The following is a 15,109-nucleotide window of genomic DNA, read 5'->3' as shown; positions in this document are numbered from 1 at the left end:
CTTAGATTCTATTAGAGGTCCTCAGGAATCATTCTAACAACTTGCCTTAAAGTCTCTCTCTATTTATATGTAAGTCAGCGTTTTAAATCAGTGTGTTTTTACAAGGCATAAACACTTCAGGGTGACAGCACAGTACTTGGTCAATAAACATTTGTTAAATGAATTCAAGGCTGTCAGCACCCAACATTTACTGGATACTTGTTTTCTGCCAGGCATGAAATTGTTTTATGGATACACAGACACACACATACACAGACCCTGAGAGGTTGGTGTTATCTCACTTCACCTAATGAGGACACTGAGACATAAAGTAGCTGAAGTTCAGAGAGTAAGTAATGGCAGAATCAGAACTTGAACCCAAGCCTGCCTGGCATCAAAGCTCCTCTTCCCACGTTGGGGCTTCCCTAATGAATAAGTGGAAGGATGCGCACAAAACAAGGTCAAAGATCAACCCTTTAGCATATAAATAAGCTCATATTGAAAGTGAACAAGTGAAGTTTCACTATTAAGCACTTAACTCTATCCTTCCTTTTTCTTAATTTTCTATCAGAAAATGCTTCTAATTTCTCTCCAAGAAAATAAATCTTAACGGCACTTTTTGGTCAGTTTTACTGAGATGTTATTTGCCATTCAACAAGTTTCCTTGGTTTCCTGCTTCCATTAAAGGAGACAAGCAAGAATAAACAGTAGATATAAGTGACTACTGGAGATGTAAGAAGAATTCAGAGTGGTCCAAACAGGATCTTACTTGTTATATACATAGAAGGAAATGTATCTTTGCAACTGGTTCACATGAAAATAGTGAGTTCTGTGAAACACCACTGAACTCACCCATGTATTCTCTCATGGTCTACTGGCAAATTAGAAATCACAAAATGTAGTGAGGTCTTCAGATACTGAGGCCTGGAAAATTAATTAGAAAACTGCCCCTTTCTGAGTAATTTAGTCCAGCAAGATTCTGGGGTAATTTACAATTAATTTACAAATAAGAAAACAGACAGATGCAACTGCTAATGTTTATGAGATGTTATGAGCTTGCAATTAAATGATTATGTCTAAGTAGATCTTTAAAATAGAAAAAAAAGGCACATAGAGGGTATTCATCATCAACGTGAAACCATACATCCGTGACCTCTGTTACATCAAATGCTACAGCTTACAGAGCTATACTCAGAATTAAAGGACTTCCATTATGGCCAGATATCCCCCGCTTCTTCTCTGGGCCGCACCGCTTGGCTTGCAGTATCTTAGTTCCCCACCATGGATCAAACTTGAATCCGCCCTAGCAGTGAGCGCGCTGAGTCCTAACCACTGGACCGCTGGGGAATTCCGCTCCGCCCCGCCCCCCCCCCACCCCCATTCTGAGTAGGAAAGAAATGCAGCAATCTCTAATTGAAATCACCCACACCACCTAAGGGCAACCCAGAGCTGAATAATATTAAAAAGCCTGGTACTTATGAATTCTTTCAAAAGTTAAGGGATGAAAGAAAATCTGTTTATTGGGCATAAGGTTATATACTGTTCCTTAGAAACCAACGTTTGTGTTTCATGTAACTAGAAGTTGATGAAAATGAAACCATCTGGAAAGTTCCAGTTCACAGAAGCAGCACTTCAAAAGCAGTAATGTCTTTACAAACCCTACTGTTGGATTAAAGCATCTCATTCCATTGGTGGGAGAGGATCACTGACACTTTACATAATAAATGTTTCCAGGATAGTAACTGTGGTCCCTGAAGCAAAGACCAGGAATAAAGTTCATGTTCCCATGTAGAGCACTTATCAACACCCGCGGCAAGAAACACTACACCCACTCACTTCCTCTCCGGCTCAGTCCTCTGGTCCTAAGGGGCTACTTTATCCGGGAGTTTTGTTGGAATGCAGGCTCCTAGAGGCAGCATTTGCACTTCTACCCAATAACACATTCTCTCTTCACCCTTACCCTCCCAGCTGATGTGAAGATACTATTTAGGGAATCAGTTTTTTTAAGACAGGAAGGGAAAAAAATATTTTCATACTATTTAAGAGCATGAGTTCTGGAGATATCTGGAAAATTAGTAAGAAGCCTAGGCAGTTACTACACACCCAGTAGTAGCCTAGTCCTGTAGCCAGCCTTGAAGAATCAGGAAGGTAGTGTCCTCAAAAGGAACGCGGGCTCGGTCGGATGTTCAGTAAGGATCCCGGACCGGCACACTCAGTTTATAAGGTAATTCATGTCTGCTATTGTTTAGACAAATGAGCCTGCATTTTCTTAGAGACCCTGTAATGGGGCCCCTGTGGTTCAAACTTAGGTGATCTGAGAAGAGCCTGGGCGCCTGTTTGGGGTCTGAGCTTCCGCCCCGCAGGACAGGTGGTTAAATACTTACAACCTCCGGCCCGCGTGCTCCGGGCTCTCCCGCGAAGGGCTCTCGGGAGCCTCCTCTAAACCCCGCCTGGGGCCCTGCGGCGGGCCCAGCTCCCCGCGCCACGCAGCGGGGTCCCGGGCCGGGCGGGAGGCGGCGGGGGCTCCGAACCCGGAGCCCTGCACCCCACTGCGGGTGTACATGGTCCACAGCCCGCGGGTCCCGGGCCGCCGCAGCTGTGGGAAGGATGAGGGCCGAGCTGAGACGCTTCGCGGGTCTCGAGATGCGATTCCAAAGAGCGGGAGCGGCGGTTTAGCAGCTGAGTTTCGATTCCCGCTACCAGCCGCGGGCTGCCCCGCCCCCCAGGACTTCCCCGACCTTGCTCCTCCCTGGCGCCCTCTGACCCGATCGCAGGTTACAGCGCCGGCCGCGCGCCCCGCCTGGGATGTTGAATGGAGCGCGCCTGGCCAGCTACAGGTGAGTTGGTTTGAGGTCTCACAGCCACCTTAAAGGGTGATAAAGTTATCTATGATCAATCACGGAGACCTCATGCAAGCAGGGAGTAGGGAGTAGCCACCAGGTAACTGAAATCCTGAAAGACAACTGAGGACTATTTAACAGGTCACCCTAATTTGAGGTTTCTGCAGGATATTTGAGACGGTGAACAATATATTAACCTTCAGATTCCAGAGATTAGGTCAATAATTAAAATTATCTAAACAAAATTTGGCCTTTTATCAGTTTTGACTGCTGTTTGGTTTTTGCCAAGTATTTTCTTTTTTAAAATTTTTTTTAAATTTTTATTTATTTATTATTATTATTATTTTGGCTGCCGTTGGGTCTTTGTTGCTGCGCGCGGGCTTTCTCTAGTTGCAGCAAGCAGGGGCTACTCTGTTGCGGTGCTCAGGCTTCTCATTGTGGTGGCTTCCTCTTGTGGAGCATGGGCTCTAGACGCGTGGGCTTCATTAGTTGCAGCACACAGGCTCAGTAGTTGTGGCTCACGGGCTCTAGAGCACAGGCTTAGTAGCTGTGGCACACGGGCTTAGTTGCTCGGTGGCATGTGGGATCTTCCCAGACCAGGGCTGGAACCCGTGTCCCCTGCATTGGCAGGCGGATTCTTAACCACTGTGCCACCAGGGAAGCCCCTGCCAAGAACTTTCAAGTTAAAGGAAATGGAAAGTGAAATCAAAAGTGAAAGGAAAAGCAGAACTGGAGCAGCAAGCTGAGGGGAAGGCAGAGATGATTCTCTATGCAGCCCTGTTACGTGATTGATCAGACATTAAAGAAATTTTGATTAAATACCTGCTCTGTGCAAGACATTGGGCAGTAATTCAACTATGGTATGGGAATAGTTTAAAATATTGATTTGCAAGATTCTATAGGTCCGGGGGTGAGTCCCTGCATCCAATTTTTTAATAGCTCCTGGATGACTCTGATGTGTGCTGCGATGATCACCACTGTCCTTTGTGTAGCTGGCTACCCAAAGATAAAAGAAGGCTCTTCCCTCACCCAACCGCTACTCTAGAAGATGCGTAAACAAACGTTAATGCCACCATGGGATAAGCGAAATAACAAGATGTGTAAGGCTATTGGATGTTCAGGGAAAGTAGGGATTAGCCCTCCGAATAATTCAAAGAAAAGGGACATTTGAGAATGATCCACAAAAGTCAAGGAGTTCACCAAGAAGAAGGAGGCACAATGCTGGAGGCTTGTGGCTTACGCTGACAAGGTGTGTACCTACTCCAGGTGGGGCGGGATGGCTGGAACACCCCAGCCTGTAGTCATCAAGCCACTTAGGAGTTCGATTGTTTTGCTTATATTACTGGTGCTTAGAAAATAAAGACAAACACATGTTTGATAGCTAGTGAAAGATTTCAATGAATGGTGGGCAGTGTGTGGAGTAAGACAGGAGAGGAGAAGGTAAAGGCAAGGGACTTGTTAGGGAAGGAGGTCAGGGTTTCTATGCCACCTGCAGCGTTAGAGGTCTGTCAAGTAGACCACGGGTTCTCAAATGTCAGAGCCCATCAGAACCACCTGGAGGGTGTATTGAAACAGACTTCTGGAGCTAACCCTTGTGTTTCTGATTCAGTAGATCTGGGGTGGGACCCTGTGGGGTATTGTGAGGAGTAAAGAGTTAATCTACAACAGTTGGTCTCAAGTGGAGTTGACTTTGCCTCCAGCAGATATTTGGCAACGCCTGGAGATCACTTTTATTGTGAAGCCTGGAAGCGGGTGGAAGTGGGGCTATTGGCATCTAGTGAAGGCCAGGGATAATGCTAAACACCGTACAGTGCACACAGGACAGCCCCTCACACAGAGAATCATCCTGCCCCAAACGTCAGTAGATCAGGTTAAAAAATCCTGACCTACACAATATGTCTAGTTAAGAACCCCAGTAATTTAATGGTTGCTGTTTTTATGGTGACCTTAAGGTTTTAGCTTTGTAAAATGGGTAGGTGTCACAACCATTCATGAATCAGGAGGAAGATGAGTGTTTGAGAACATTTGGGTTGGAGGTGACTGCAGGGTGAGAAATGCAAACAATGGATCTGGGTGGCCTTTCTGGAGGTGATCTTCAGAATCTCTTCTGCTGGGAAAATACCACAGAAACTTCTTTTTTCAGAAGAGAAAGTAGTTGTTTTGGTGGTTGCATTAAATTCAAATTTTGAGTAGGGGAAAGCCCATTAGGGGAAAACCAGTTCTGTTAAAGGAGCTGGTAATAGTAATACTGACTTCAGGAATGCATTTAGTTGACCATATTTATTTTACAACACAACCATGTAACACACCCACGTTTCAAACATGAGATAGAAATAGAAGATAATGGCCAAAATCTAAATTGCTTATTCTGTTCACTTCTCACTTTGCTACATTCTCAAAGTGTTTTTAAAAATGTGAGTATGTTTTCTAAAATGTGAATAGCAATAGACATCTAAAAGCTTCTTCAGGGTGCTCAACAGTGAGTCATCCATGAAACTATACACAGAGAATCCTAACGGTGCTACCAGAAAACTACGAGAACTAATCAATCAACTAATCAATGTAGCAGGATACAAAATTAATGCACAGAAATCTCCTGCATTCCGATACACTAAAGACGAAAAATCTGAAAGAGAAATTAAGGCAACACTCCCATTCACCATTGAAACAAAAAGAATAAAATACCTAGGAATAAACCTACCTAAGGAGACAAAAGACCTGTATGCAGAAAACTATGACACTGATGAAAGAAATTAAAGATGATACGAACAGATGGAGACATATATCATGTTCTTGGATTGGAAGAATCAACATTGTGAAAACGACTATACTACCCAAAGCAATCTACAGATTCAATGCAATCCCTATCAAACTACCACTGGCATTTTTCACAGAACTAGAACAAAAAATTTCACAATTTGTATGGAAACACAAAAGACCCCGAATAGCCAAAACAATCTTGAGAAAGAAAAACGGAGCTGGAGGAATCAGGCTACTGGACTTCAAACTATACTACAAAGCTACAGTAATCAAGACAGTATGGTAATGGCACAAAAACAGAAATATAGATCAATGGAACAGGATAGAAAGCCCAGAGATAAACCCACGCACATATGGTCACCTTATTTTTGATAAAGGAGGTAAGAATATACAATGGAGAAGAGACAGCCTCTTCAATAGGTGGTGCCGGGAGAACTGGACAGCTACATGTAAAAGAATGAAATTAGAACACTCCCTAACACCATACACAAAAATAAACTCAAAATGGATTAAAGACCTAAATGTCAGACCAGACACTATCAAACTCTTAGAGGAAAATGTAGGCAGGACACTCTATGACCTAAATCACAGCAAGATCCTTTTTGACCCACCTCCTAAAGAAATAGAAATAAAAACAAAAATAAACAAATGGGAGCTAATGAAACTTCAAAGCTTTTGCACAGCAAAGGAAACCATAAACAAGACCAAAAGACAACCCTCAGAATGGGAGAAAATATTTGCAAATGAAGCAACTGACAAAGAATTAAAATCTCCAAAATTGACAAACAGCTCATGCAGCTCAGTTCAAAAAAACAAAAAACCCAATCCAAAAATGGGCAGAAAACCTAAATAGACATTTCTCCAAAGAAGATATACAGATTGCCAACAAACACATGAAAGGATGCTCAACATCACTAATCATTAGAGAAATGCAAATCAAAACTACAATGAGGTATCACCTCACACCAGTCAGAATGGCCATCATCAAAAAACCTACAAACAATAGTTGCTGGAGAGGGTGTGGAGAAAAGGGAACCCTCTTGCACTGTTGGTGGGAATGTAAATTGATACAGCCACTATGGAGAACAGTATGGAAGTTCCTTAAAAAACTAAAGATAGAACTACCATACAACCCAGCAATCCCACTACTGAGCATATACCCTGGGAATACTGTAATTCAAAAAGAATCATGTACCACGTTCATTGCAGCTCTATATACAATAGCCAGGACATGGAAGCAACCTAAGTGTCCATCAACAGACGAATGGATAAAGAAGATGTGGCACATATATACAGTGGAATATTACTCAGCCATAAAAAGAAATGAAACTGAGTTATTTGTAGTGAGGTGGATGGACCTACAAACTGTCATACAGAGTGAAGTAAGTCAGAAGGAGAAAAACAAATGCCGTATGCTAACACATATACATGGAATCTAAAAAGAAAAAAAAATGGTTCTGAAGAACCTAGGGGCAGGACAGGAATAAAGATGCAGACGTAGAGAATGGACTTGAGGACACAGGGAGGGGGAAGGGTAAGCTGGGACGAAGTGAAAGAGTGGCATGGACGTATATACACTACCAAATGTAAAATAGATAGCTAGTGGGAAGCAGCCGCATACCACAGGGAGATCAGCTTGGTGCTTTGTGACCACCTAGAGGGGTGGGATAGGGAGGGTGGGAGGGAGATGCAAGAGGGAGGAGATATGGGGCTATATGTATATGTATAGCTGATTCACTTTGTTATAAAGCAGAAACTAACACACCATTGTATACTCCAATAAAGATGTTAAAAAAAAAAAGAGTGAGTCTTCTACTGGCTTATCACCCATTCTCTCACCTTATGTGTGTGCATTTGTATGAGAAGATGGTCTGGCCTTTACATGGGTTATCCTGAGGTGTGCGCCTCTGTAGCAATGCTGGTGGAGAGAAGCAGGGAGAGTAGGGAAGGTTCTGGATCCCCATCACTGTTTCCACCCTAGTACTTTAGCCATTGTCTCTTCCATACAGTGGAGTGCTACCTGATTTTTGTTTGAAGCAAGAGTTCCAAGGCTTTAAAAGTTTGTAGAACCACTATATTGGACAATTGCCTATATGTTTTAAGGGACCTGGGGAACACGTGAAGTCTAGTGAGATTGTTAAATTGCCTGAAATTTGGCCAATTAGAGATTTGTTTAGGAAATGGTTTTCTTTTAAAATAGAACTGCCTCTGGGAAATAATCATTTGTTCTTTCCTTTAGGTAAAGGAGTTTAATCTGAGCAAAAGACATTTTGGTTGGGGAAGAGGGAAGCTGAGTGAAAAAAGGAGGATTTCAAAAGCTGTACAAAAGAAAATGCTGTAAAATGAGACATTGTCGGGAAATGGGAATTCAGGCCTCAGTGAGCAATTTTAGCTATAGCCCAATGAGCAAAAATTACATCAAAAAGAACCTTCACCTACCTGGTCTAATGCTAACATCCAAGTGTGTCTTTATTTTCTGAGGAAATAAATGGGAATATATATCTGATTTTTAAATCGGTTGCCTTAGATTATTCCTTCATTAGTGTGAATAAATATATATAATTAGAGACACATAGACTTGGCTTTTTCTTTTTAAGTGTCCCGTGATAACAGTCTGAAAATTCTAAAAAGTCTTGCTTCCTTAAATTTGATTCTGCAGTAGAAAGCTAGATTAATCCAATAGATGTAGGACAGCAGTTATTCTAAAGCTTTTGTTTCCTCTTCTAACAAAGGAGCTATGTGAAACACCTAATACTTGGCATCTCCTCATTTTAAGTGTGTGTGTGTGTGTGTGTGAATGAGCATATTTCTATCATGAAAATTTCATATTCTTTAGAAATTCTTCAAATTTGTAACATAAAATCAAGAATGCTGCAGTAATAAGTCACTTTAAGTTCATGTAAGAAATATTTATTGAATGATAAGTATATGTCATCTACTCTATCAGACCCGGGCACTACAGTGGGGAACAAACAGAACCTTGTTATTCTAGCTCCATGTTTAAGATTACCTAACTACCCCCTATTTTAGGAAACAGAAATTTAGAGAGGTAAAGGGACTTGTCAGCATTATGTAACAAATCTGTGGCAGAACCAGAACTTGAATTTAGGTCTTCTGAGTCCAAGTCTAGCTTTTTACATTTTGAAAGATGATTGTGACAAAAAATGTTTTTTGACAAAATTCGGAATTTGGAACGTTTCTCAATTGTTATAATTTTCCCAAAGATCAGCTCTATATTATTTTCCAAAGCAGTTGTGTCCAAGTTTCTAAACGTATCAGAATCTACATTCATAAAAGCCTTAACACGCCAATATGCACTCCTATAATTACATGATCAAACTACCTATATGACAGTACTTTATATAACATGTCAAATTTTCATGAATAGCAAACATGCTAATTTTGGTTCAAATTCCTTTTCTTTAACAGTGTTAAAATAGTTAGCTTTATAGTGTATCACAAAGAATTCTACTTAAGAATGAAAAGATGTATATTTGTTCCCTCTATTTTTCTGACGACAATGTGTCCTGTCACTTGGGAAAATAAGGAATATAGAAATGTGTTTTCCGTAATATTTCTTATCTTCTGGAAGGTGGCTGAATTGCGTTGTTTGTAAATTCAGATCTGAGGAATAGGTAGTTGCTTCCATCTCTGGGTTCTAACACTGTGTAGTAGCCTTCACAAGGCCTCTACTGGCTGCAGGGAGAAAGGAATCTCCTTTAACTTTGGAAAAACTTCAGAAGACTCAAGTCAGTGGCTTGGGGGAGAGAGTCCCCTGAACTGGTTCTTTACCTATGATGAATGATGAATCAAAGAGAAACTCTCTAGAGCACTATTTTTTTATCCAATCACTGTGCCTTTTCCAAAAGTGCCCCCTTTTAGGGAGCTCCTAACTGTTCTGATGTTTTAACTCTAAGCCAACTCTGTTGTGAGCATTCCCAGTCCTTTGTAAATATCACGAGGTCATTAAGAGAGTGTGTGGTGCTGGGAGGCGGGCTGGGGGAAGCAAAAGACCTGCCCTTGAGACCTGGCAGTGCCATTCAAGAGTTTTTTGACCTCAGGCAACCAGTAAAACGCTCTGAACTTTGGTTGATTCATTTGTAAGATGGAAATATTAATCATAATACCACCTGTCCAATCTACTTTTAGGGGTTTGTGAGAGCCAAATGAGATGACATATGTGAAAGTGGTTCATAAATTGCACCTTGATGATGTATAAATGGAAGTTATTTTTTTTTGAGCTGTCAACGCAAGAGCTTTATATATGTTTTCTAATAATACTTAAATTTGTCAGAGAGTTCTTAACTTCAGTTCCAGCAGCTCTTGGCTTGCAATTGCTAAAACATTACAGAGCTATATCCTTAGTGTGTTTTATCTTGAAATCTCTTTCAGAAGAGAAATAAAGCAGTATATAGTTTTACCTACCAACATATAAATGCCTGGCACAGAAGTACAGTCCCCAGTGAAACTGGAACTCTTTTGGCATAACTGGAAGGCACTGAGCACTTCATAGACATTTTGTGACACTGTTCCATCTCTAATCCCTTCTGGAATCTGACAAGAGTTCCATTTCTATGGATGAAACCTAGGGTTCTCCTATCTGACTTGACTTGGAGAAGGAGTCATATTAGAAATTCCCATGGCCTTTCAGTACCTCCAGGAGTGTGATTTGGGGTTGAGATCCCCATAGGCACACCACACAGGTTGAAGTTCAAGCCTCTTCTGAGTGGTCGTCAGCAGCTCCATTCCTTGAGGTACCAGTAAAATGGTTAAGGTAATGAAGTTACATGCAGCCCAAGGAAAGGGAGTGATTCCTATGTTATCTACCAAGGGTTTGCTGTTCAAACTTTAGTCTGTCAGATGGATCTGTGTTTAGATCTTGGCTCCACCACTTACAACTGAGAGGCTTTGGGTGAATTACTGAACATCCAGGGCCTCAGTTTCTTCAACTGTAAAATGGGAATGAGTCATAAGACCAACTGAATACTGTTGTTGTATACATTAGGTAAGTACAAAGTGCTTAGTACCGTGATCCAACCTAGTGTAATCAATAAATAAGTGCAGTGATCGTTATTATTTAAACTCAAAAACTATTGAAGTTTTTGTGCTTATTCAAGTGTATTGCGAGCTGGGCAAAATACTTGAATAAGCACTTTACATGCAAAAATAAAAAGATATCCAAATAGCTAATAAATGTATGAAAAGGGGCTCCACTTCATTTGTCTAGGGAAAAATGCAAATTGAAATTACAATGAGATACCTCCGTACACTCAACAGAAGGGCTAAAATTAAAAAGAAAAAACTATTGTGAGCAAGGATGTGAAACAACTAAACCTCTCGTGCTCTTCTAATGGGCTTGTAAATTATAGACAACCTGTTTGGAAAACTGTTGGCAGAATCTTCTAAGGCTGAATATTTTCACATCCAGCCATTCCACTGTACATGTGTTCACCAAATCATGAGCAAGAATGTTCATACAAGCATCTTTCATGGGAGTGGAAAACTAGAAACTGCTCACAAGTCTATCAACAAAAGATTAAGAAACTGTGGTAAATTCCTACAGTGTACTGCCACTATATAATAGGGGCTCCATATTTGTCATTGTCTAGATACTAGTTAACCATTATCTTACTTTCTCAGGCTATTGCAGGCATCATTGTATTTCTATCTAGTCCCCCCTCACTCATGTAACTTAGATTGATTAAACTTTAGGTTCAGCTGCAATAGTAGAGACTCAAATTAGCTGTGGCTTAAATAGCTTAGAAATTTGCTCTTAGGTACCAGTCCTGGCATATGCAGGCCAGGGCTAGTAAGTGACTCTATGATGTCAAGGGTCCAGGCTTCTACTGTGTTGCTCTGCCTTCTCTAGTGTGTTTCTCTTACCTGTATGTAATGCATAAATGAGCCAGCCAGTGATGAGGGAGAAAAGGAAACCGGAGGACAAGTCCATTCCTTTTAAGTGTACACCCTAGAGATTGCACTCGTCACTTTTGCTCACACTTTCCTGGACAAAATTTAGTTACGTGGCCAAACCTAGTTATAAGAGAAGCCAAGATATACCCTAAGAAAACCATAATTCAAAAAGAGTCATGTACCACAATGTTCATTGCAGCACTATTTACAATAGCCACGACACGGAAGCAACCTAGGTGTCCATCGACAGATGAATGGATAAAGAAGATGTGGCACATATATACAATGGAATATTACTCAGCCATAAAAAGAAACGAAATTGAGCTATTTGTAGTGAGATGGATGGACCTAGAGTCTGTCATACAGAGTGAAGTAAGTCAGAAAGAGAAAAACAAATACTGTATGCTAACACATATATAGAGAATCTATAAAAAAAAAAAAGAAAGGCGCTGAAGAACCTAGGGGCAGGAGAGGAATAAAGATGCAGACATAGAGAATGGACTTGAGGACACAGGGAGGGGGAAGGGTAAGCTGGGACGAATTGAAAGAGTGGCATGGACATATATACATTACCAAATGTAAAACAGATAGCTAGTGGGAAGCAGCCGCATAGCACAGGGAGATCAGCTCGGTGCTTTGTGACCACCTAAAGGGGTGGGATAGGGAGGGTGGGAGGGAGACACAAGAGGGAGAGGATATGGGGATATATATATACACGTATAGCTGATTCACTTCGTTATACAGCAGAAACTAACACAGCAATGTAAAGCAATTATACTCCAATAAAGATGTTAAAAAAAATTACAAAGGGAAGAAGACTCCGATGGAGGATCCTGGCAGACACCACCTTGTTATCAAAATTAACATCACTAGTAACCATAAAAATAGAATTGTATGCTCTTTTATAGTAATCGGTGAGAAGAAAACAGTTTCATTTCTGCAATATGCACAACCATCGTGAAGAAAAACCGGACCAATCCAAACGGAGGGACATTCTCCAAAATAATTGGCCTGTGATCTTCAAGTTTCAAGATGATAAAAGCCAAGGAAGGGGTGAGAAAATGTCCCAAGTTGAATGAGTCTGAAGAGACGTGACAGCTAAATGCAATATTTAACTCCAAATTGGATCTTTGACTCTAAAGGATATTATTTGGATACTTTGTAAAAACTGAATGGGATGTGAGAGATGAATTTGATATGAAGATTTTGATGGTTGTATAGTAAGTATGTAGGTGAATTCTCCGTTCCGAAAGAGTTCATGTGATTAGCTTAGGCCACTCAGATAATTTCTCTATCTTAAGGTCAAGTTAAGTAACCTTGACTGTATCTGCAAAATCCCTTTGGCTGTAAAACAACACAATCACGGGAGTAACACCAGGGGGCAAAGATAGTGGGGGTCAGTTTAGAATTTTGCCCATCACAAGATGGAAGAGAGGAATATATTTGAGTCTTCTGTCAAACAATAGATGTAAAGAAGGGAAGGTGAAAATCTGCTTCTCAGATTCATGAAATAGGCATTGGGAAATTCTGGACTATGACCTTTGAGACATCTTCAGCAGTGAAATTCTTTGATTTGCCTTTATGAGGCTGTAAGAGCATGCATAGTATGTTTCTGATGTACTGTTGCATTCCCAGCACTTAGCTTAAGGACTGGCACATAGTAGATGCTCAGAAATGTTGAGGGGGGCTTCCCTGGTGGCGCAGTGGTTGAGAGTCCGCCTGCCGATGCAGGGGACACGGGTTCGTGCCCCGGTCCGTGAAGATCCCACATGCCGCGGAGCGGCTGTGCCCGTGAGCCATGGCCGCTGAGCCTGTGCGTCCGGAGCCAGTGCTCCGCAGCGGGAGAGGCCACAACAGTGGGAGGCCCGCGTACCGCAAAAAAAGAAAAAAAAAAAACCCTGCCATAATGAAGCTTTCATTTTAGATGGACAGCTAACAAAAATAAGATATGCAGTGTGTTAAATATTGTTAAATACTATGGTAGTCAGGTTTCAAGATGGCCTGCAGTAATTCTTGCATCCTACCCCAAAACTGGCATAAAATGTAATGTAGCAGTAGGCAATTAATAGAGATTTTAGTACCTGGAAGTGTGATGCAGTTTAAAAAAAAAAAACCTGAAAATATGGGCTTGGTTTTGGAACAGAGAGCAGGAGCTGAAAGGACTTTGCAGAAAAAGATAGTGAAGTTTAGAACCATTGAAGAGACTGTTAGTTGAAGCCTGTTTGCCTATGAGGAGGCTGCCAGTGAAGGATGAGGGAAATGTTATTAGGAACTGGGATCTTTGTTATGCGGTGATAGGTAGCTTAGCAACATTGTTACCTACAGTAATGTGGACAGTAGAAAATGTACCTAATAAACTGAGTGAGCTAGCTAAGGAGATTTCCAGGCAGAAAGTTGAAGATCCTGCCTAGTTTATTCTTGCTGCTTATAGTAAGATGTGAGAGGAGAGAGATTACCCAAATGAAGGATTATTAAACGAAAGGAGCCAGGACTTGCTGGTTTTTCAAAGTGCCCTCTCAAATGGCTAAAGAGGAAGCTGAGAGTGGCTGTCAATTCTTTTGTGAAGACATCAGAATGATCTAAGGTAATAAATACCTCAAGGGAATTATTCAGTCTCTCTCTCACACACACACACACACACACACACACACACACACACACACACACACACTGGGCTACCACTGTGTGTCAAACACTGTTAGGCACTGTGTTTGTTCCTGTGTTGCGTTAGTTCCAAAATCAGGCTTCAAATCGAATTCCCCTGTCTACTGCTCTCTACGCTCTCTAGCTCTGTTTGATCATATTGGGGTTTTTAATATTTATTTATTTATTTAGGCTGTGCCGAGTCAGCTGTAGCTCATGGGGTCTTTAGTTGCAGCATGTGGCATCTTTTAGTTGTGACATGAGGACTCTTAGTTGCAGCATGTGAGATCTAGTTCCCTGACCAGGGATCAAAACCCGGGCCCACTGCATTGGGAACGTGATACCGACTGGACCCACCAGGGCAGTCCCATATTGGGTATTTTAAAGGAGATACTATCCAGCAAGGAAATGAGGATTAAAGATATTGTCTTAGTCCATTCAGGCTGCTATAACAAAATACCACACACCGGGTGCTTATAAACAACAGAAATTTATTTATTTATTATTTTTTGAATTTTATTTTATTTATTTTTTTATACAGCATGTTCTTATTAGTTATCTATTTTATACATATTAGTGTATGTATGTCAATCCCAATCTCCCAATTCATCCCACCACCACCACTACCCCCGCCACTTTCCCCCCTTGGTGTCCATACGTTGGTTCTCTACATCTGTGTCTCTATTTCTGCCTTGCAGACCAACATTAGAAATTTATTGCTCAAAGTTCTGGAGGATGGAAGTCTGAGATCAGGACACCAGCACAGTTGGGTGAGGACCTTCGTCTGGGTCACAGGCTTTTTGTTGTAACCTCACACAGCAGATTGAGCTAAGGTATTCTGAGGAATCTCTTTTATAAAGGCACTAATCCCATTCATGAGGGCTCCACCCTTGTTACCTAATCACCTCCAAAAGGCCCTACCTCCTAATAACCATCACCTTTGGGGGTTAAGATTTAAACATGAATCTGGGGTG

At 41.3% G+C, this 15,109-nt stretch overlaps 1 protein-coding gene across 2 annotated transcripts in view; it reads right to left on the bottom strand.

Annotated features, from left to right (window-relative positions):
- Positions 1–2,755, bottom strand: part of EPSTI1 (epithelial stromal interaction 1) — a 99,107-nt gene extending 96,352 nt beyond the window's left edge. For both annotated transcript variants that reach the window (XM_079902820.1, XM_079902821.1), the window contains exon 1: positions 2,364–2,755. In XM_079902820.1, coding sequence (XP_079758946.1) covers positions 2,364–2,542 — 179 coding nt within the window. In that variant the 5' untranslated portion in view covers positions 2,543–2,755. The remainder of the gene's footprint in view (positions 1–2,363) is intronic.
- Between the last annotated feature and the right edge of the window lie 12,354 nt (positions 2,756–15,109).

Source organism: Stenella coeruleoalba (assembly GCF_951394435.1).
Source record: "Stenella coeruleoalba genome assembly, chromosome: 18".
Classification (NCBI taxonomy): Eukaryota; Metazoa; Chordata; class Mammalia; order Artiodactyla; family Delphinidae; genus Stenella; species Stenella coeruleoalba.
This window is presented reverse-complemented; position numbering and strand designations above follow the sequence as displayed.